The sequence below is a fragment of the Rattus rattus genome, chromosome 2 (genome assembly GCF_011064425.1).
Source record: "Rattus rattus isolate New Zealand chromosome 2, Rrattus_CSIRO_v1, whole genome shotgun sequence".
NCBI classification, from domain to species: domain Eukaryota; kingdom Metazoa; phylum Chordata; class Mammalia; order Rodentia; family Muridae; genus Rattus; species Rattus rattus.
This window is the reverse complement of record NC_046155.1, coordinates 197,063,822-197,088,544: the sequence shown is the minus strand read 5'-3', so window position 1 is coordinate 197,088,544 and position 24,723 is coordinate 197,063,822. Positions and strand designations below refer to the sequence as shown.

The 24,723-nt window shown below is 42.8% G+C and overlaps 1 protein-coding gene across 1 annotated transcript; it reads right to left on the bottom strand.

The window, feature by feature from the left end:
* Positions 1–16,759: 16,759 nt before the first annotated feature.
* Positions 16,760–23,868, bottom strand: Fbxo5 (F-box protein 5). Its single transcript, XM_032894783.1, has 5 exons — positions 23,181–23,868; positions 19,557–20,223; positions 18,947–19,037; positions 17,845–18,015; positions 16,760–17,519 (listed from the first exon to the last, which is right to left on the bottom strand). Exons 1-5 carry the CDS (start codon positions 23,257–23,259, stop codon positions 17,268–17,270), a joined length of 1,260 nt encoding a protein of 419 aa, XP_032750674.1. The 5' UTR covers positions 23,260–23,868; the 3' UTR covers positions 16,760–17,267.
* Between the last annotated feature and the right edge of the window lie 855 nt (positions 23,869–24,723).

Below are 24,723 nucleotides of genomic sequence, written 5' to 3'. Positions count from 1 at the left end.
GAAGCAGTCATTAAAAGTCTCCCAACCAAAAAGAGCGCAGGTCCAGATGGGTTCAGTGCAGAATTCTATCAGACCTTCATAGAAGACCTCATACCAATACTATCCAAACTTCTCCATAAAATTGAACAGACAGAGCGCTACCGAATTCGTTCTATGAAGCCATAATTACTCTTATACCTAAACCATACAAAGACCCAACAAAGAAAGAGAACGTCAGACCAATTTCCCTTATGAATATTGACCCAAAAATACTCAACAAAATTCTTGTAAACAGAATCCAAGAACACATCAAAACAATCATCCATCATGATCAAGTAGGCTTCATCCCAGGTATGCAGAGATGGTTTAATATACGGAAAACCATCAACATAATCCACTATATAAACAAATTGAAAGATAAAAACCACATGATCATTTCATTAGATACTGAGAAAGCATTTGACAAAATTCAACACCCCTTCATGATAAAAGTCCTGGAAAGAACAGGAATTCAAGGCCCATACCTAAACATAGTAAAAGCCATATACAGCAAACCAGTCGCTAACATTAAACTAAATGGAGAGAAACTTGAAGCAATCCCACTAAAATCAGGGACTAGACAAGGCTGCCCACTCTCTCCCTACTTATTTAATATAGTTCTCGAAGTCCTAGCCAGAGCAATCAGACAACAAAAAAGAGATCAAGGGGATACAGATTGGAAAGGAAGAAGTCAAAATATCACTATTTGCAGATGATATGATAGTATATTTAAGTCATCCCAAAAGTTCCACCAGAGAACTACTAAACACCTTCAGCAAAGTAGCTGGGTATAAAATTAACTCAAATAAATCAGTAGCCTTCCTCTACACAAAAGAGCAACAAGCTGAGAAAGAAATTAGGGAAACGACACCCTTCATAATAGTCCCAAATAATATAAATTACCTCGGTGTGAGTTTAATCAAGCAAGTGAAAGATCTGTATGATAAGAACTTCAAGCTTCTGAAGAAAGAAATTGAAGAAGATTTCAGAAGATGGAAAGATCTCCCATGCTCATGGATTGGCAAGATTAATATAGTAAAAATGGCCATTTTACCAAAAGCAATCTACAGATTCAATGCAATCCCCATTAAAATTCCAACCCAATTCTTCAGAGAGTTAGACAGAACAATTTGCAAATTCATCTGGAATAACAAAAAACCCAGGATAGCTAAAACTATCCTCAACAATAAAAGGACTTCTGGGGGAAATCACTATCCCTGAATTCAAGCAGTATTACAGAGCAATAGTGATAAAAACTGCATGGTATTGGTACAGAGACAGACAGATAGACCAATGGAATAGAATTGAAGACCCAGAAATGAACACACACACCTGTGGTCACTTGATTTTTGACAAAGGAGCCAAAACCATCCAATGGAAGAAAGATAGCATTTTCAGCAAATGGTGCTGGTTCAACTGGAGGTCAGCATGTAGAAGAATGCAGATCGATCCATGCTTACCACCCTGTACAAAGCTTAAGTCCAAGTGGATCAAGGACCTCCACATCAAACCAGACACACTCAAACTAATAGAAGAAAAACTAGGGAAGCATCTGGAACACATGGGCACTGGAAAAAATTTCCTGAACAAAACGCCAATGGCTTATGCTCTAAGATCAAGAATAGACAAATGGGATCTCATAAAACTGCAAAGCTTCTGTAAGGCAAAGGACACTGTGGTTAGGACAAAACGGCAACCAACAGATTGGGAAAAGATCTTTACCAGTCCTACAACAGATAGAGGCCTTATATCCAAAATATACAAAGAAATCAGAAGTTAGACCGCAGGGAGACAAATAACCCTATTAAAAAATGGGGTTCAGAGCTAAACAAACAATTCACAGCTGAGGAATGCGAATGGCTGAGAAACACCTAAAGAAATGTTCAACATCTTTAGTCATAAGGAAATGCAAATCAAAACAACCCTGAGATTTCACCTCACACCAGTGAGAATGGCTAAGATCAAAAACTCAGGTGACAGCAAATGCTGGCGAGGATCTCGGAGAAAGAGGAACACTCCTCCATTGTTGGTGGGGTTGCAGACTGGTACAACCATTCTGGAAATCAGTCTGGAGGTTCCTCAGAAAATTGGACATTGAACTGCCTGAGGATCCAGCTATACCTCTCTTGGGCATATACCCAAAAGATGCCCCAACATATAAAAATAGACACGTGCTCCACTATGTTCATTGCAGCCTTATTTATAATAGCCAGAAGCTGGAAAGAACCCAGATGCCCTTCAACAGAGGAATGGATACAGAAAATGTGGTACATCTACACAATGGAATATTACTCAGCTATCAAAAACAATGACTTTATGAAATTAAAGGCAAATGGTTGGAACTGGAAAATATCATCCTGAGTGAGCTAACCCAATCACAGAAAGACATACATGGTATGCACTCATTGATAAGTGGCTATTAGCCCAAATGCTTGAATTACCCTAGATGCCTAGAACAAATGAAACTCAAGACGGATGATCAAAATGTGAATGCTTCACTCCTTCTTTAAAAGGGGAACAAGAATACCCTTGGCAGGGAAGAGAGAGGCAAAGATTAAAACAGAGACTGAAGGAACACCCATTCAGAGCCTGCCCCACATGTGGCCCATACATATACAGCCACCCATATAAACAAGATGGATGAAGCAAAGAAGTGCAGGCCGACAAGAGCCGGATGTAGATCTCTCCTGAGAGACACAGCCAGAATACAGCAAATACAGAGGCGAATGCCAGCAGCAAACCACTGAACTGAGAATAGGACCCCCGTTGAAGGAATCAGAGAAAGAACTGGAAGAGCTTGAAGGGGCTCGAGACCCCATATGCACAACAATGCCAAGCAACCAGAGCTTCCAGGGACTAAGCCACTACCTAAAAGACTATACATGGACTGACCCTGGACTCTGACCTCATAGGTAGCAATGAATATCCTAGTAAGAGCACCAGTGGAAGGGGAAGCCCTGGGTCCTGCTAAGACTGAACCCCAGTGAACTAGACTGTTGGGGAGAGGGGCGGCAATGGGGGAGGGTGGGGAGGGAACACCCATAAAAGAAGGGAGGGGGGGATGTTTGCCGGAAACCGGGAAAGGAATAACACTCAAATGTATATAAGAAATACCAAGTTAATTAAAAAAATGGGCTTCAGAGCTAAACAAAGAATTCACAGCTGAGGAATATCAAATGGCTGAGAAGCACCTAACGAAATGTTCAACATCTTTAGTCATAAGGGAAATGAAAATCAAAATAACCCTGAGATTCCACCTCACACCAGTCAGAATGGCTAAGATCAAAAACTCTGGTGACAGCAGATACTGGCGAGGATGTGGAGAAAGAGAAACATTCTTCCGTGGTTGGTGGGATTGCAGACTGGTACAACCATTCTGGAAATCAGTCTGGAGGTTCCTCAGAAAATTGGACATTGCACTACCTGAGGACCCAGCTATACCTCTCTTGGGCATATACCCAAAAGGTGCTCCAACATATAACAAAGACACATGCTCCACTATGTTCATGGCAGCCTTATTTATAATAGCCAGAAGCTGGAAAGAACCCAGATGCCCTTCAACAGAGGAATGGATTCAGAAAATGTGGTACATCTACACAATGGAGTACTACTCAGCTATTAAAAACAATGACTTCATGAAATTCATAGGCAAATGGAATGAACTAGAAAATATCATCCTGAGTGAGGTTACTCAATCACAGAAAAACACACTTGGTATGCACTCATTGATAAATGAATATTAGCCAAAAATCTCAAAATACCCAAGATGCAATCTACAGAACACAGGAAGCTCAAGAAGAAGGATGATCAAAATGCAGATGCTCCCACTCCTTCTTAAAAGGGGGAAAATATTCATAGGAGGGGATATGGAAGCAAAGTTTAGAGCAGCGCCTCAAGGAATGGCCATTCAGGGCCTGCCCCACATGTGGTCCATAAATATACAGCCACCAAACTAGATAAGATGGATGAAGCAAAGAAGTGCAGGCCGACAGGAACCGGATGTAGATCTCTCCTGAGAGACACAGCCATAATATGGCAAATACATAGGCGAATGCCAGCAGCAATCCACTGAACTGAGAATGGTACCCCTGTTGAAGGATTCAGAGAAAGGACTGAAAGAGCTTGAAGGGGCTTGAGACCCCATATGAACAACAATGCTAACCAACCAGAGCTTCCAGGGACTAAGCCACTACCCAAAGACTGTACATGGACTGACCCTGGGCTCCAACTGCATAGGTAGCAATGAATAGCCTAGTAAGGGCACCAGTGGAAGGGGAAGCCCTTGGTCCTACCAAGACTGAACCCCCAGTGAATGGGATTGTTGGGGGCAGGGCAGTAGTGGGGGGAGGGTTGGGAGGGGAGCACCCATATAAAATGGGAGGGTGAGGAGTTAGGGAGTTAATGGCATGAAAACCAGGAAAGGGAATAAAATTTGAAATGTAAATAAGAAATACCCTATTTAAAAAAGATGAAAAAAAGAAAGAATGGTCGTTTCTGTAAACTCCACAAGAACGCTCCCTTGTAGAGAATGCACTATATACTAGGCTTGGCTGCAAGAGCATGGTGCTGGCGTGCCTAAACTTACTTAATACTTACAGTTGCCCTAAAGGCAAGGTAGGTGTTTTCCTTTTACAAGGATGAAAATACTATTGCTCAGATTGGGGGGAGAGGGGCAGGAACGAAGACAAAAGCAAAAAAAAACGAGAAATCTTCAAAACCACGGACATGGTGAACAGCAGAGCCGAACTCTAACTCCAGAGGTTGCGTCTGGGTTCCCTCAACAGCAAATCGTCCGAGGAATAAAATCCCAACCATTTGAAAGAAGCCCAAAATTTTCTTCTCAAACACTGAAGAAAGCTTCAACTGTGTATTAGGTGGGTTAGTTCTGCCCTCTGGTGGAAACCCAAAGAGGGACAGGAGTACTAAGACCATTAGCTACAACAAAGGGAAAAGAAGTCGCCCACATTCTCAGCGCCTCAAAAGTTTGAACACTTATAAAAAGGACAGAAAATCTAATAGCAACACTTAATAATACAAAGTGAGTTTCCGAGTACCTCACACAACACGGATTCCCTCATGTTTTAGCCACACAGGCAAAGCACCCAAGGTGAAAGGAAACAAGGTAACATTTGAAGCAATAAACAGCAGAGGTTGAATTTTTACTAGAAATAGTTCTAAGTGAAACGGGTTTTGTTAGTATTGAAACGACGAGGTCACGAGTCTACAGCACACTACCTGCCGGGGATGGATTAAAAAGGAATGCGGTATTCTTTTCATTTTCCCGCTGGAGTTCTTATTAAGGCTGTCGAGTTCCTTAGAATGATGCCCCCACTGGCCTTACTGGTACTGGGCATTCCTTCCTGTCAGCTCCCCAGTAGGAACCTGTGTGGAGTAAGACATCACCTCTTCACTCACCACGCTGGTCTAACACCAGTGGGTGTCAAATATAAGAGCGGCTGCAAACTGGCAATAGCACGGGCTTTCTCGAACAGCCTCTACACCGTTACATTTCTGTGCTCCAGCAGCTAAGAAGAGTGGGATAGGCCATACATCCCTCTTCCCTCTGCTCTTCAATCACAGCCACGCCAGCAACCCCATATCGCACAGGCCGAAGGGCTCTCCGAAAGACTGACGCTATTCCTTAGAGTGGTAAGAAACCATCACCTTCAACCACTCTCTTAGGCTACATGTTCTCTTGTCTCTTCCCAACAGAGTCCCAAGAGAATATAGTGTTTGTGCATCTGTGTCCTGAGCATCTGTAGCTTCGTGTAAGCGTTGATTTATCTGGGGGGAAAGGACATGCTCGCCTCCATCTTGAGTCTAACACATCAGCTCTGTAGTAGCCTGAACCAGCAATGCTGTCCTCATTTGTCCTACAGTCTCCTCCTCTCCCTTAAAGCACTTTTAATCCACCCTCTAGAACAAGGAAGTCAGTCATAGATACAACTGAAATACTTTTGCTTAGAAAGTATTAGCCAGCGCGGTGGTAAACACCTATGCCATCTGTTAGTATCTGTAATGAGGCTTGAAAGGTGGGTTCACTGATGGAGCTCGGAGGTAGGCTCTGCATTTGACATTACCCAGCAAGCTCGCATTGTATACAGCCCAATAGGTGTTCTAAGGACAAAGGAATAACTTTAAAGAACTAAGGTAGCGCTTTGAAGAGGTATTTAAAGGTTCATTAAGCTTCATACCGCAACAATTTTTTTATCTGGCAATAAGTCTATTTTCTCTTATCATCCTACTGAAGACAAAAAGCTTTTGAGTTTTCAGTAGCACAGTAAAGCAGATAGAAAATTTAACACATGATTGTTTGGGCTGTCAAAACGACACAGAGTCATTGGAGGGAATATCTTCATTTTGACTTCATAAGTAACAAGGTAGTTGTAATAGTTAACATTTTAACCATAAGAAACTGGAATGGTAGTTTCATTTAGTTCTTTATATCACGATTGTTTAGTGTTTCTCTTGTATTTTCTAGTTTGATCATTGCGTTAATAGTATCAGGTAGGCGGTGTTCCCTTTTCCATATGCTATGAAAACAGCTTATTTATGTTAAAATCCATCGTGTCCAAGGTTAAATAGTGGGAAAGAAGTTGAAGCCACAAGCATCTGATGAGGAATCAGGTGCTAACACTGTGTCATAGGAGTTTTGGAAAACCAAAATCACACTGTAGGCAGGAGAAATGGCTGAGAGTACACACTACTCTAGCATAATAGGACCAGAGTTCAGATCCAACAGCCAGGTCAGGTGGCTTACAACTGCCGGTAACCCCAGCTCCAGGGGATCTTACACCCTCTTCTGGTCACCAGAGATATCCCTTCCCCCCCCACACACACACATACATGTACACATACTGTATATATAAAAATAAAGGCAAAATACAATGTCTCAGTGTATCTAACTTCTGACACCATCTCTTCTGTTGTGGATAAACTTACCTTTCACACAGTAGCAACTGTTGCTATTTAGCCTACTGTTGATTTAAGATCTTTTAGGATCCCCTTTGCTCACTTTTCTAGTAAATGTACTCACACCAATATATCTATGGAAAACATGATTTCTTCTAATAAAAGAACAAAACAAAACTTGAGCTCTGAATGTTAGCGTCCTCTACTTGACACATCAGTTACGGTGCCAGAAAAGCTTCTTTGAAACTCAGGAGAACTTCATTGTGTCTAATTGCCCAGTAAATCTAATATACGATTGCTTCAATCAGTAGTCAAGATGAAAAGTATCCATCTGATTTTGGTTTGGCTTTGTACGACGTCTCCGATATCTGGGTGTACCCGGTACAATCATAATGGATCTCGCTTTGGGATTCGAGGAGCTACTTTTCAAAAGTCCTCTCTCCGCGTGCTACTTATTCCCTCACTGGTTAGCCTGGAGCTCCTGTGATACAGTGGTGGCCCCTGATTTCTCATCAGATGCTTGTGGCTTGTGGCTTACAAATAAGGAAGAAACGCTTTCAAATATTGAACCGAAGAAACGAGATTTAGCCATCGTGTCTAAGACTAAAAGTTAAACTGTTTAAAATATAATTATCCTAATATAACGATATATATTCATTTGATTTTCTAATCTGGAGACATAAATTGGATAGAAAAGCAATACTATTATTCTTCCATCCCTTTATTTTACATTAAATTCACAGGAACCAACACGCAAAAGGACGGTGTTGAAAGTGCGCCATCTCGTGGTGAGGTGTTCAAACTGTTGAAGTAGAATTTGAAGAAAACAATGCATGCAGTCAGGGCTCGGCCTCTCATCTATTTAGTCTGCAGCAGACCCTCGAGTTGTGTTTAAAAGGCATGGCAAGCTTCCTAGGCAGAGTCCTGGAAATATTCATCTCCTGGTACCCAATAGCGCTCCCAACAGGACCGTTGGTGTGTTGTAAGTTGGTCTCAGGGCTAACTTGTGAAGACAGCATTTGATTCTATGAAATGGGCACACCGAGATTGAAAATACCCATGCATATGGGCACACTGGGGTTTAGCAGGAGCGCTAATCCATCATTCCCAGCATCTGAGAGGAGAGTTGATACAGGACTGCTAAATGGAATGGTCTTCATGAAGAGTAAGGTCTCAGTTAATTTGCATCTGCTGTCAAAGGGTTGTTATCCAAGAGACACAAAATACCCTTCACACTCTAGCAGGATGATGAGACACAGATCGTGGGGGAACACCAGCTTGCTCCCTGGCTTGATCAGAGGGGCCATGGAAGGAAGTCACTGCCAAGCTGAATGCCCAGCTCCGATCCCGCTTAGCCAAGGCCAGCCTCTTCCGAATGTTATGTGTGCTTTTACTCCACGCACCAATTAGGGAATCTTGTGGTCTAGATTTTATGTAGGTTCAACCCAGAGAGCAGGGTCAACAGGGTCTTTCGAGAAGTTTTGGTAAGTTTTAAGCTAGCCGTTGGACTTCCTCTAAACAGGTAAATGTATACACAGACAATGTATACTGTATCACGGCAACCAGAAAAGCGCTGTCATCCAGAAGTTATCTGTCTTCTTGGTACATCAAAGTGGGTTGATATCAAGCTATGCAGCAAAATTCTAGCTAGACTATCCAAGAAAAGGTGGAGACCGTGTACAGAACCTGAAGTAGGAAAGAGACCATTCTGACCACCCCATGCTGATCTGTTTGGTAAATATCGATCCCCAGAAAAGACCTTGAGAGACTAATGAACTCAATAGAAGAGAAATGAACAAAAATGAAAAACCCAAAGAGTCTTAAAAACACACAGGTAAATGATCACTTTCTCATGATGGAAACGCCAGACCCAGACAGCTCTCTGGTGATTTCTAGATAACAACGAAGGAGGATAACATTCCGGACCTATACAAGCATCCAGGAGACTGGAAAGGGGGTAGGGGAGCACACATCTCAGACACTGTAAGAAGTTAGACCAACATTTCTTATGCACACAAATCCAGTACTCTCAACATGCATATGTGCACATACACAGATGCACATACACACATGTGCACATGATATGCACATATATGCACACACTCACACATATATAGTCCAAGAATATAAAGAATAAGTATCCTAACTTAATCCAAGGAATAGGAGGATGTTTTAACACTAGAACATCCACACAGGACCATCCTTAAGTCACGAAGGCAACTCATGAAAACAAAAGAGAGCTGACATTGTTCTGTATGTTTTCCTTAATATCTGGAACATGACAGAAACACCAACATGTTTTGCTGAATTGCAGACTTTCAGTCTATAAGATGTGCCACAAGAAAAGAAAGAAGGAGAAAAGAAAAAGAAAAAGAAGAGGAAAAGAGAATAGGAAAAGGCATAGGCTTATAGACTAAAAGAGAGAAAGTTGTTTTTTACTTGCTTAATGCAAATCTACTAGACATTCAGTTACAATGAACTGTGTTTGGTAAGGCTGCCAGCCAAAAGATAAATATATTGCACTTCAGTATATAAGCAACAGACCATTCAAAGTGAAGTAAGATGTATTCACAATATTATAACTAATATGGAGTTTAGAGCTACACTTAAGGATACATATGTTATATAGGTACTAGACATAGATAATGAAAAGATAGTGTTGCTAAGAGACATGTTAATGATGTATACAAGCTGTGTTGAGACAAGAGTACTAGGCATATTGATATAGACCCTGTAGTCTCAATCAAAACTAATGTGCACTGATTATAAAATGTATGTAGAAATGTAAAATGTGATGTAACTTGGAAAATGTTCAAGAAAGATTATAAAGCTGCCATTGTTAGATTATAAAACTTACCAAATTGGTATGATGGAGTCCAAGAAGACTCTATTTCAGTAGGTAAGGACATGTGTCGACACTGCTGGGGCAAGTGGGAACTCATTTCTATACACTCCTCCCACTATTCTCAGAACTGCAGACTATTCATTGACTCTAAACACAAAATTATAAAGTGTACAGCTGGGCTGGCAAGACGGCTCAGCACTAAGGGTGCTTGCTGCCAAGCCTAGTGACCAGAGTTCAATCCCTCAGCCCCACCTGATACCAGGAGAGAGTCTACTTTCACAAGTTGACTTTTGATCTGCACATCTATGCCCTAAAGCATGCTTCCACCCGCCCAAATAAATAAATGTAATGATTATTTTTAAATGTAAAACTTCTAAATATGAAGGTGGAAGAAAATTGCCGTGTAAGGAGACTGGATAAATTTCTTCCATGCAACATGAAAAACATGACTTATAGAAGGGAAGTCATTTGGAACAATAGAAAAAAAAATGAAAACATTTCCTCCGAGGTCCTAACAAATTGAAAGAAGAGACAGGTGAATAAAGCATTTGATCAATAATCTATACCCTGGAACACCAGTAAGAAAGCAACAAAGGTAAATCATTTAAGTTCACACTTCGCCATGAAAACTGTACGAAACCAGGGAACACGGAAAGGTGCTCAGTATTCATCCATCGTTAGGATAGAAATGAAAGCTAACCCTTGAGAGACTGGAGGCCCCAGGCAGTTCAGGGGTCTGGTGGGGTGGGAGGGTGGGGCCATCCTCGTGGATGGGGAGGTGGGGAGGCAGTGTGGGATGTGGAACAGTCAGTGGGTGGACCCGGAGGGGAATAAAATCTGGAGTGTAAAAATAACAATAATAATAATAATAATAATAATAATAATAATAATAGTACCACTGCTGCCCTGGCAGTACAGTGGCAAGAACTACTGACTGTATTAAGTGTTGACAAGAATTAGAAATAGGGCTGGAGAGATGGCTCAGTGACTAAGAGCACTGACTGCTCTTCCAGAGGTCCTGAGTTCAATTCCCAGCAACCACGTGGTGGCTCACAACCATCTATAATGAGATCTGATGCCCTCTTCTTGTGTGTCTTAAGACAGCTACAGTGTATATAATAAATAAATAAATAAATAAATAAATAAATAAATAAATAAATCATCTTTAAAAAGAAAAGAAAGAAAAAAGAAAAGAAATTTACCAAGACCCTGTCTCAAATTAAAAGAGAAAAATAAATACATAAAAATAAAAGAATTAGAAATAAATGGAACTCATACATTTCTTGAGAAAAGGGAATTATCTTCCTATGTCCTTAAAAAGTTCCTTTGCAATCTGCGATAAAGCACCACAACCAGGTGGACTTACAGAGTACCTTATCCACCATCATGGTATTCCACACAGTACTGATGCGGACGAAGGAACTCACTTCACACCCAGAGAAGTGCGACAGTGGGCCCATGATCATGGAATCCACTGCTCTTCCCATGTTCCCCACCATCCTGAAGCAGCTGGTCTAATAGAAAAGTGGAATGGCCCTTTGAAGGCACAGTTACAATGCCAATTAGGTGGCAGCAGCATGGAGGGCTAGGGCAGAGTTCTTCAGAAGGTAGTATATATTTTGAGTCAGTGTCCGACAAATGGTACAATTTCTCCCATAGACAAAATCCATGGGTCCAGGAATCAAGGGGTGGAAAAGGGAATAGTTCCACTCACTATCACTCCTAGTGACCCACTAGGAAAGTTTTTGCTTCCTGTCCCCACAACCATAAATTCTGCTAGCCTAGAAGTTTTGGTTCCAGAAGTGGGAGTGCTCCTACCAGGAGCCACAACAAACATTCCACTGAACTGGAAGCCCAGACTACCCCTTGGTCATTTTAGGTTTTTAATGCCCTTAAACCAACAGGGTAAGAAATAACAGTTTGGAGGGGTGATAGATTCAGATTTCCGTGGAGAAATTGGATTGCTTCTCCACAATGGAGGTAAGACGGAATATGTCTGGAGTGTAGGAGATCCCTTAGAGTGTCTTTTGGTACTGTAATTAAAGTCGATGGGAAACTACAGCAGCCTAATCCAAGCAGGATGACAAAGGACACAGACCCATCAGGAATGGCAGTATGGGTCACTCCTCCAGGAAAAGAGCCAAGACCTGCTGAGGGGCTTGCAGAGGGTGGAGGAAATGCAGAATGGGTAGTAGAGGAAGGTACTTATAAATACCAGCTTAGGCCACGTGACCAGTTGCAGAAATGAGGATTTTAAGTGATATGTGTGGTTCTGTTTTATTTTGCTAAGAACACATTTGTAGAGATGTTTGTGCTTTCTCCCAATTTCTTTCCAAGAATATCAATTGGTATTTATGTTGAGATACTAAAAGGCTGTTCCCAAGGGACAGTAACCTATTCTAAGTTTACAATGCACTTGCCATTGTACTACGGATAATTATATCATGTTACACATATTTTAATGACCTGATTACTGTTTCATTTGGACATGATATATTATTTGTGTCAAGTTGAGAAGGGGCGGATTGTGATGGCTAGTCTTGGTTGTCAACTTGACTACATCTGGAATGAACTACAATCCGGAAATGGAGGGCACAGCTGTGATCCAGATTTTGAGGCTGGAAGATACAGGCTTCTGCCTCAGATCTTGGCATGGAGATCTGGAGGCATAGTGGCCGTGAAAAGCTTAGGCCTAGGCAAGGTAGTACACACCTTTAATCCCAGGAGACTGAGGCAAGCAGATCTTTGAGTCCAAGGCCAGCCTGGAACAAAACAAATTCCAGATCCAGGCATGGTGGTACACACCTTTAATCTGGGCCACACCTTCTGATGTAAGCCTACATAAGGAGAGTAGAAGAGAGACTCCCTCTCCAACTGCTTGCACTTGCTAGCACATCTGTTGGAACCTACTTTTTTTTTTTTTTTTCAGGATTCCAGCTTATACAGAAGACCAACTGAAACAAATAAGCTCATGGGATTGAGTGATTTTTAGACTTCATTCACAGCTTCCCAGTTAGTTGGACTGCATTACAATAAATCCCCCACCCCTTTTTAAGATTTACATACATACAGAGTATACATAGCTGGCTTCAGACACACCAGAAGGGGGCATCAGATCTCATTACAGATGGTCGTGAGTCACCATGTGGTTGCTGGGAATTGACCTCAGGACCTCTGGAAGAGCAGTCAGTGCTCTTAACCTCTGAGCCATCTCTCCAGCCCTAAATTCCCTTAATATAGAGAGACATTGCATAAATTCTGTGACTCTAGAGAACCCTAATACACCAAGGAACGTAGAAAGATGCTTAGCCTCCATCATTCACTAGGGTAGGAATGAAATCTGTAAATAAGAAAGTGCTACTACTGCCCTGGCAGTGAGTGTTGAGAAGAATTAGAAATAAACGGAACTCTCATTCATTTTTTGAGAAAAGGGCGCCAATTTGGAAAATATCATGATGCATCCTTAAAAAGTTACTTTCCAATCTGTGATAAAATACCACAACCAGGGGGGAGGCCGGTAATGGGGGGAGGATGGGGAGGGGAACACCCATATAGAAGGGAAAGAGGAGGGGTTAGGGGGATGTTGGCTTGGAAACTGGGAAAGGGAATAAAACTGAAATGTAAATAGGAAATAAATTAATAAAGATGGGGAAAAAACGTAAACAAAAACAAAAAACAACAACAACAACAACAACAAAAATACCACAACCGAAGCAACCAGGGGAAGGGGTTTGTTTCAGCTCACCATTTACAGTTTAGTCCATCACGAAGGGCAGGCAGGGCAAGAGCTCCGGGCAGGAGGTGGATGCAGGAACTGAAGCAGACTGTGAGGCAGTAAGTAATCCTTTGCCCTGTGTTTGCTCAGCGTCCTTCTGCCTGCACCCAGGCCGTGCACACAGGGACAGTATCATTGATGGTAGGCTGGGCCACACCAATCAGTAAACAAGAAAATGCCCCACGGGTTTGTCTATTGACCAATCGGTTGAGGGATTCCCTCTTCCTAGGTGATTCTAAGTTATTTCAAGTTAACAACAATAACAACAAACAAAACAAAACTGAACTTACCAGCACAACAACATAGACATATTGACATTTTCTTCAAAAACTAAATATACTGGATTAGATGCTCCCTCCAAATGACCGAGCAAAGGTTTCCATAACAAAGGGGACACACTATCTCAAGAACAGAAGTGGAGGCTGGAGAGGTGGCTCAGAGGTTAAGAGCACTGGCTGCTCTTCCAGAGGTCCTGAGTTCAATTCCCAGCAACCACATGATGGCTCACAGCCATCTGTAATGGGATCCGATGCCCTCTTCTGGTGTGTGTGAGGACACCTACAGTGTACTCACATGCATAAGATAAAAATAAGTAAATCTAAAAGAAAAAAAAGTGTATTTAAAAACCAAGAAAGAAATGACAGGGCAGCTAAGCTCAGAGAAACAGAAAAGGCAGTCAAGAAGGAAAAGGTAGTCAAGGTAGGAAAGTCTGCATACCATTGCAGGGTATGTAGACCCGAGTGCCCAGCACTGTGTACATATATGTACCTGGGGCAAAGAGGGGTGCTGGTACCACCCCCAGGAGTCTTAGTTGCACTTTACAGCTTCTTGATTTCTTTCCTGGTAGTACTGGAGAGAAACCCTCAGCAGGGTGCTGTACAACAAGACACCCCCCACCAAACTATAAGAGATCTCCATCACAATACACATGCTAATCAAAAAACACAATAGGAGTCAGTCTTGAAGGATTCCTTTGAAAGCTCAGGAAAGCACTGAAAAGGTGGAAGCATGGAACAAAGAACTTCAGCTTTTTCTTTTTTAAAATGACTTATTTATTTATGTATATGAGTGCACTGTAGCTGTCCTCGGACACCCTGGAAGGGGGTATCAGATCCCAATACAGATGGTTGAGCTCTCCAGCTCTCAGTCAGGTTCGAAACTAATCAATGGGCTTAAAAAGGATCAAAATAAAATGGATGAAAATAAAAAGACAAATCAAAACGTGTGTGGGGAAAATTCTGAGTTAAGAAATAAACAAACAGGTTGGAAAGATGGCTCAGTGGTTAAGAGCACTGACTGCTCTTCCAGAGGTCCTGAGTTCAAATCCCAGCAACCACACAGTGGCTCACAACCATCTGTAATGGGATCGGATGCCCTCTTCTGGTGTGTGTGAAGACAGTTACAGTGTACTTATATATAATAAGTAAATAAATCTTTAAAAAAAAATTAAGTTCAAAACCCAGAAATCTAGGAGAAAAGTTCAACAAATCAGACTAAAACAAGAAAATCAATAGAAAGCCCTCTAGTGTGTGAGTTACTTTTGTCAACTTGACCCAAACTAGAATCTGAGAGGAGGAACTCCAGTTGAGAAAATGCCTGTATAAGATGGCAGTAGGCAAGTTGGTAGGGCATCTTCTTAGTGCCCGGGAAAGGCCCAGCCTGAGGTGGAGCATGCCATCCTTATGCTAGCAGCCATGTTCTCTAAGAAATCAGGCTGAGAACCCTGCTGTGGTGAGATGCCCCATGCCTTTAATCTCAGCATCCATGGAGACAAAGGACAAAGACAGGTGGATATCTTGAGTTCAAGGCCAGCCTAGTCTATGTTCCAGAACAGTCAAGGCCACAGAGAAATTGTCTCAAACCAAAACCAACTGAGGGGTATGGGGTGAAGGGGTTGTTGTGGGGAGTATGCAGGCTGAGGAAGCCTGAAGAATGAGCAATCAAGTAGGCAACATCCCTCTGTGGCCTGTTTTAGCTCCTGCCCCAATTCCTGTCCTGCCTGCTTTTGATGCTGAGCTGATTATGAACTATGAATGAAATAATTCTTCTCAAACTGCTTTTGGTAATGGTGTTTCATCAACAGCAATAGTAACCCTAAGATACCCCCACCCCCACTCCAACCCAGGTGAGGCTAGTCAGGTAAGAGAGGCAGGACCACGTACCTAGGAACAATTACATTTAGATAATAAGGGGGCTTGGAGAGAAGCAATCACAACTTCCAAAGCTTGGGATACAACTAAGAAACTAAATCCGATACCAATGATGTTGAAGAAACTGAGGTACAGATTAATGACACAAAAAGCATATTTAATGCAACTACGGAAATTCCTCAAAGTCCAGCAGAGGCAGATAGATCTCTGAATTCCAGGACAGCCATGGCCATAAAAAGAAACCCTTTTGACAAACTAATTCCCCAAATGTAAGGAGAAAAATGGACCACCAACTCCAGGATGCATTCAGAAATCAAAATTACCAAAACACAAAATCAAAATCCCTGTTCATGCCCTATTATATATAAAATGCTAATAGTACAGACGACTGACAGCTTCAAGAGGTGTCAAATTATTTCTACAGGTAATCCCACTAGAATAGTAATTTGTTCATCAGGAATCCCTAAAGTCAGGGAAGCAATCTATTAGGTGTGGCCCTATTGGAGGTGTGTCACACTATGGGCGTGGGCTTTAAGACTCTTGTACTAGCTGCCTGCAAGTTAGTATTCTGATAACAGCCTTCAGATGAAGATGTAGAACTCAGCTCCCTGCACCAGGCCTGCCTGGATGCTGCCATGTTCCCACCTTGATATGGACCGAACTGAAGGACAGAATTCTCATAAGCATAAGGTGACTGACAGAGACCACTAAACCAGCACCACAGATTGGCCCACTCCTTGAACAAGCAGAGCTGGCACTAAATGTCCCCTAGGCTCCCTGTGGCGATAGGTATTGTGGAGACAGAAAATACCCTCATGTTTTTGCTGGTGGATGATTAACTCAGGGGCCCTTCATTGTTTTAAGGAGTTGCTGCTTCAACTAAGATGTTTATCTACAAGTCTGTATGACTAGCAAGAAAAGATACTGGAAGAGAACTCAGCGAGGATATGGCAAGCCCCTCTGTGATCACCCAATTCCCTCCACAGCTTAATGCACTTATTTCCAGGGCAAACACATTCATAAAATCAAACGGCACACATCACTAAACCTCTGACAAGATTATCGTAACAAAACAAAATTATTTATTTTCTTTGGTACATAAAAAGATATTTACAGACATAAAAACATTAAAATAGACTTCAGAAATAAACAGGACTCTACAAAGGATATTTAACACTGAAAAGCTCATACTGACAAACATTTAAATTGACAGACTCAAGTTGATAGGCACATAATACAAATTTGGTAAAACGTGTCTCAGAGGCTAACACTGAAGCACATCTGTTTTCAAGACTCCATAAAAAATCCAGACTTCCCTTGCCAAAAAGTCCAATCAATTTTGTCTTAGCATGTAACTACAAATAGATAAAATAAATTTTGCATAAGTCAATCTTGGTGTATTATGGACAATTAATTTTTTAAGCATTAAGCTGTGATTATTTTAAGAGGCTGTATGTCCTCCATTCACAAAAGGCATCAACATTACGTTTACTTTAAGTTAAAATCGGATTTCTTTTCTTTTCTTTAAAAAGTAGCCCTTACAATCTGCAGTTGACTGACTAAAAGGTCACAATCTTTGTAAGTTCTTTTTACTCTTTTTAGTTCCAGGCAAAGGACCCATTTTGCAGCTGGCTTTTAGGTTCTTGCTATTCAAACAGTCTTTGTTGTTATGGTAAGCACACAGACACTTTGTACAATATTCGAATTTACAACTTTCCCGTTTGCAGACTGCTCGCTCTAAATAATGGTCATATTTTGCAGGGAAATTACAGCGAACACAGGCTTTGAGGCTTTCGTTGTTTTTCAATGTCTTTGCCACCTAAAAGAAAAAAAAAATTCATACATGAATTTTAGTGTCCCGAATGAATGTTAACTAAACCAGGAAGGGCAGCCATGCTTCCAATATAGACATTTTAGAATATATCACCCAATGGGTTCAGAGTAGGAGGCCTTAACTTCTAAAAGGAATACCTTTTATCCAACTGTTCTCCTTTTGACAGTAGCAACTATAAAATGTTTACTATAAACCCAAACAACATCATCATGTCAACTAATTTAATAGCAGACACTAGATACCAGACAGTGCCAAACTGTCGTATGAAGCTGTATTTCTATATGTACTCCTCATTTCTAAAGACAGTTACCTCCAGGAACTCATTGTGCCGGCTGTAGACAGAACCCCTCTGACCACGTTGACTGGGTTGAACATCTTTTTTGGGAGGTGCCCAGGTCGATGACTTTTGAACACAGGTTAGTGCAGTTCTGCCCACGACATATCCTCTGGTTGAAGCATGTAGTGACAACTTATTGCTTTCCTGATCGAAAGTTTAAAAAGAGATTTTAAATTTTTTTGTACTCATTACGTTTGCAGGAATGCAATACTAGCGCCCTGCCCTGGACAGAGCTGTGCACAGAAACACTCCAAAACAGACCCACTCAAAGTGTGAATCAGAAAAGCCTATTAGGAATTCAAGGAGCCTTTTAAACTAGCCAAGGTCAAGACTAAAATTCTGTCCTCAGAACAAGTGGTCATTCTTCCCACTACCAGTAGATGGCAGCAGTCAGTTAACAAACACATTTTAGGTTTTGAGAGGGTTTCATGATGTAGCTCAGGCTGTCCTTAAAACTTCTCAAGGCTGCAGCATTCCAAGATTATAGATGCTTGCCACAACCCTGCCTTATGGGTGCATTTCAGTCACATAATGATCAACTGCCAAAAATATCACAATTACCAAGTACTTCAGAAAATTAAACTCTTCCTCTATACCAGCAGTTCTCTACCAGTTGCTTGTGACCACTCTGTGGTGTGTCAAATAGCCCTTTTTTCAGGGGTCAATTCACATATCCTGCATATTTTCATTACAGTTCATATCAGTAGCAAAATTACAGTTATGAAGTAGCAACAGAAATAATTTTATAGTTGGCTCATCATAGGAGGAAGTCTATTAAAAGGTTACTAAAAGGTTACAGCATTAGGAAGGTTTAATCACTCTCTACAGTAAGAATCTTCAGTGTGCTGATAATTCATTATTTTTCTGGTAACTGATAAACACGTTACCAATTTTTCAACAGTGGTTTGTAAATCAGTCCACACACTAAAGTGTTTCCAAGTCACACAAAGTAGAATTTTTTAAACATAGGCTTATTAATGAATTTTACAGAAGACCTGTACATGAATTTAAGGCATTTACAAGCATTTGTCTCTACCTCTGGCAGCTTAAGAAAACAGCATTTTGAAAGACTTACAATGACTCTCTGCATGGCTTTGCTGTATTGCTGGAATGCTCCTTTATCGCTTTCTAGTATCTTCTTCCAAATTCTGCTCACTTTAGACAAACTAAAAAACAAAGGAGACAAAGGTCTAAGTCCAACAGAGAACAGAAGCGAATGGCTACAAACTACACTGGCCGACTAAGTCCTGAAACCGAGTAGATTAAGCTTTAGGTATGAAGGAGCCTAGTTATTAGTTATTAGTAAAGGGCCAAAGTTTCTTAAACGCTCCCACCAAACTTGTACCCATTTTTTTTGAGTACCTATTGGGATAAACAATTTTACACTGGTACAGTGTGTGGACCTCTACCTTAGTTGTTTCATAGGACACTAGACTACTTGTAACCAATTTTGAAAAAAATCTATTACACACAACTGAAATGGTACACTTCACAATGCAGAATACAGAAACCAGGAAATAACAGAAACCAAAATAGCCACCCGTTTCATTTCAGCTAGTCAGATAATGCAGGATAGAATACTAATGGCAAGAGTACGAAATTCAAACTGAAAAGACAGGATGCAGATTTTCATCCACTTCAAATGTCAACCACGCATTTAAAGTCAGCACTGCAATCAAACTCACTTTATTAAGTCCATGCCGCTGAGCTTCATGAAAATATTAGCTAACAGGTGCATACATCCCCTCCGGGAGAGCTCAGCCAGGATATCTAGGTGTTCCACGCCCATTTTTTTGCCAATTATATTTTGCAGTGTAATGTTTCCGCTGGCAATAACTTCCTTCAGCATTTCTTGATCCACTTTAGAGTTTCGCTTGCCATTCTTTTTTAATGTTGAGCAAACCACTCTTTGAAAATGCAGGGCAGGCAGCAGGTTTTTGTTGGGATGCTGGTCTGGGCTCTGCGATGACAGCAGCAGATGGGCCTGGGAACTGTTTCTGAAATTCTCCAGGATAAGGATGCCATCGTCACTGTCACTCTGTATGAATGATGAGTAGCCGCTGTCCTCATACAGTCTGCTGGCCTCCAGCTCTTCCACTTCCTTTGAACTATCTAGTATATTTTGTACACGTTGATTTTCCTTGTTATCATGTCCCACAATTGGTGATTCGACAAAAGACAATCTTTCATGGTTTCCAACACAATTGTCACAGGAAGGTTCCAAACACACAGGACTGTAGGAACCTTCCCTCCCACTGTCCTCAGTCTTCACCACCTCAAGCTCCAAAAGATCAGGGTTGCAATTAAAACACTTCATGGTAACCGAAAGAACAGGGCTTTCTTCTTTACAACCTACAAAAAGAACACATGAAACAGAATAAAAATCACTTTTGTGCTAACTTGATCCCTAACCTCTTGCTGGGGACTGAACCCAGGGTGTTACAGTATCACAGCCCTTATATACATACCCAGCACCAGAAATGGGTACTTCCCATTACCATGGTGTGCATGTGCCAACAGACAGGACATTAACCCAATACTACAAACTAAAGCCCATACATGACACTGTTTCAGGATGCCACATCCCATCTAGCTACCATTTCCACAGGCTTTCTTTGAACTAATGAACTAAGTCCCCTCTCCCCCCATTTGATTCTTCTGTGTGGGTATGCCGAGAGTCAAGATGCACAAGTGGTCAGAGGACAACGGGATTTAGTTGGTTTTCTTCTACCTTCATGTGACTAGGCACAGGTGGCACGCACATTCACCCTAGCTGCCACTTTCATGACCCCCCTTAGTCAGTGCCTCTGACATGAGATGCACTTCCTCATTTCTGCAAGACACAGAGGACTTGCAGGAGCAAGAAAACCATAGTGGGCAGCTCTGGCATCAGAGCTAGTGTGGAGATGCTCTTCGCCTACGCTTACAGTGCTGATCTTTGGCCCACACTGCTCTAACTCTTGCACTCATGAGCTATTCCAGTTGGCCTGGGACTGCATTTCACATTTTGTTTAAGCATTTTTTAAAAACTTTTCCAGACTACAGGATTCTCTCTTTTTTGGTTTTCTAAATTAGAGAAAAGTATCAGAAGATAAAAATCTGGGGAAAGGGGCTGGAGAGATGGCTCAGCGGTTAAGAGCACTGACTGCTCTTCCAGAGGTCATGAGTTCAATTCCTAGCAACCACATGGTGGCTCACAACCATCTGTAATGGGATCTGATGCCCTCTTCTGGTGTCTGAAGACAGCAACAGTGTACTTATATATAATAAATAAATAAATCTTAAAAAAAAAAAATCTGGGGAAAAAGTACATATATAAAATAGCTAAATCCATCTTAGAGCAACAGGCTTCCAAAGATCAACTAAGTGCTCCTAAACAAAAGGAAATATTTTGTATTCTGTTTATGTTGTTGAGCAGACATAAAGGGAGATTAACAAATTCCATAGCCACCCCCCCCAATCAAACAAATGTGAGGCACACATCTAGTCTTACCATTTCATTCACCACTTAACCACAAAAATCTGGCCTTGGTTTTTCCATCCACAAAATGGGAAAGAAAACAAAACTATATTAAGTGATCTAATTGAAAGTAGCTTCTTAAAAATCTAGTTAGTCACAGTAAGGCAAACTTGTTGGCATTTCTTACATTGCAAATCAAGATAAATTCCACCCAAGTACAAAACTAGGAGGCAAAACTTCAAACGAAAAAATCTGATGAGTTTTCTGATCAGCTCATTCTATTAGATTGGGGGAGGGAGGGTGTCTGTCCTTAAAATGAACTTACAGATAAAAGGAAAAATATTTCATTATTTCATTGTTTTAGAACTCAAGATAGCACCCCTTGGCCAATCCCGGGAGTGGGGAAAGGTTGATAGTTATAAAGTGCTGACCTCTCATTTAACTTCTAGATATAGGCTTTACACTCCATATTAAATACTGAAATTAAAGCTGGTGTTAACGTTTCTTAGCTTCTCCATATGTTACCTAGGTTTCAGTATCAGTACCCAGCCATGTGGCCGAGGTCGAACACCATCCCTTTACTTAAGGGTGAGGGAAGGTAACTGAAACTATAAGTCAAGAGAAAACCTTAAAGCCTACTTTGAAAAATATTTAAATGTACTAATTATTATTTTTTAAACTTTCTTCAAGGCTGTAAACCAAGTGGGGGAGGGGACTTGGGGGCAGTAAGCATTTCCTGGAAAGGAAAGTTGAGCAAAAGAAGCCCATCGTAAAACCATTAAATTTCTGATTTTTAAAGGGAGATTCAGGTAACCCTTTACAAACACATTCTGCTAAGCTAGCAGTTTCTTCCCCTCAAAACTTAATTCCTTTTCTGATGAAGGAAGATTATCGAAGTTATATTTAGAATTGTCTTTTTCCTTCAGTTTCGAAAACGTCTAGGGTAAAACCGATGCATCTTTCTTTGAGATGCCCCAAGAGATTTAAAAAAAATAAGCAACCGGTTTTTCTTTGCTCCCACCCAAGATTTGGAACAAGTGACCATTAATTCTTCAAAACACAGGAAAATTAAACAACCACTCTGATATTCTTTCATCAGCTAAACACTACAGGCAAATTCATGGTTTTGGGGGCAAAAAGGCGCTTTTTAAAACCCTCCCCTGCCGACTCCTGGCCTTGAGACTTATTGAGAAGAGGCAAAAAAGGGGAGAAAATAAATATTTTTCCATTTGGTACAGTGGGCAGGCGGGGGTAGGGAGGTCTTTACATTTGGCGGGAGGTAGGAAGGAGCCCCTAAAAATGCTGAGGGGGTCGGTGGTGGGAGGTGCCCCGAGGGCGCGGTGCACGAGGGAAGGCGGGAGATAAGCGCGGAGCTCAATCTCCCGCGCTCTCCAGCCAGGACTCTGAGGGCAAAAAGTTTAGGAGACTGAGTTTGGACGTGAGGTAGTTGAAAGCTGTGAAGTGGGGGGTGTAGGGGCTAGAGATGGGGCCATCTGGTCAGCCTGGGGTCCCGCAGTCCTGTCACAGCCTGGACAGGAGTGGGGGAGGGGAGAGGAGGGGGCATTTGGCGCCCAGGCAGGGGGTGGAATCCGGCGCGCAGAAGCCACTACCTTGCACGTCCCGGGTTCGGAGTCTCGGGGTGGGATGGGATGGTAGGTCCCCATGCAAGGCCGACCACATCTGTCCCACTCAGCACCAGCCACCCGCGCCCCGCGCCCCGCGCCCCCAGCCTCCACAGCCCGGGTCTGGGAGGTCGCCTGAGGCCCGGAACCCTGTAATCTGCAAGCACCCCGTCTCTGAGGCTGCGGCCACAGAGTGGGGCTTCCCACTATGCCCACTTCACACTCACCGTCCACGGTCGTCCGCGCGTCAAGAGGGCAGAGACAGGAGGACGGCCGGGAGAGATCACCGCAGGCGCGCCGGCTCATGCCGGAAAACTTGGGTTCCAATGCAGGTGAGGTGGCGGCGACCACAAGAGAGAGGTGGCCAGCCGCGGCGCCGAGCTGTAGCTCTTAAAAGGCGCCAGCTGGTACTTTTAAAATCTTTGAATTTCGTGCCCAAAGCAGAACAGACCAATGGGGCGCGGCGTTTGCACGCGCGTGCCAATAGGCAGGCGGCCTGAGAGGACGCCCTCGGTTGCCCAATAGGAGGGCGCGGGGGCGGAGCCAGCCCTGGAGCCTGGGCCCCTCCCACACCCAGATGCATGCCTCCCCTAAGATGCTGAGAGTTGGCAAGAATCCCCCGTGTAGGCGTGGCCTGCGAAGGTGGCGGGGTGCCTGCGTATACCCGCCACGCTGCCCTCCCCCCATTATCCCGCGAACCGGCCTCCCGGGAGTCCTCATGTCCTGGGGGCAGCTCCGACTTCTGCCTGAAGGTCTGTGATGAGTACAGACAGGGCCCGGGTCTTCCTCCATCATCTGTTACGAGAGAGTTTGCTGAGCTGCAAACCCGCCACCCTACGTCCACACCTTCCGGAAAACAGGCCCTTCCCCAGGCTCCGGACCCGCCTCTCTAGGATTTAGGCGCGCTCTACTCTCCCTCCTAAATTGGCTCCACCCCCTGCCTGGAGCGCCTACGCTTGCGTGCTGCACTGCGGCAGCTGCAGTGTTGGCGGGTTGGCGCCTGCGCGCTAGGGACCTGGCGGTTCCCTCCGGGCGGGGTGGACTAGCGGGGCGGGACAGGTGACGGCCGGAGATCTGCCCTTGCCCCCGGGACGGCGCGCAGCAGGACCCCGGCGTCCCTTGGCTTGGCGCCTTCCGGAGGCTGTGGGCGTGGCCTAGTACCTGGCCATTGCTTTCTTTTAGGTTTTCAACCACCAAGAGTTCTTACAAGTGTTAATGTCTTTTGTTTTACGTGTTCTTTTGTTGACTAGACTCAGGAAACAGCCGACCTGTTCCCCCTAATAAGTCCTAAATAAGTCAGACTCCTGTTTCTTTGGGGTGGAGGGCCCTGACTACGTGGATATTTTTGTAGCAAGGGAGGGAGTGAAAATATTAATAAGTTTTTTGGTGACCTGTAGTGCACCACTAATGATGCTGAGCAGTGCACGCCTTGAATTTGTGTCTAAGTGGTGACAATACACCGGACTCTTATTCAGAATACTGAGCTTCAAAGCTACAGGATGCTCTGTCCAAGATAGGCCAACCCCCTCCACTTGCCATTTCCCTCTTGCTTTTCTGCAAGAGTATGTGACTTTCTGTTAGTGTTCCGCGTAGCTCCTGTGTAAGGCGGAACTAAGATTAGACTAAGCCATACAAATGCTGGGTGGATCTAGTTTTTATCTAAAATCTTTTTGTTTATTCCTAGTTTTCTGGCTTTTTCACGTTTTTTTTGAGGTCCAAGTTGAACCTCTTCCAGGACCTCTTTAAGACTCACGGAGGCAGCGATCAATG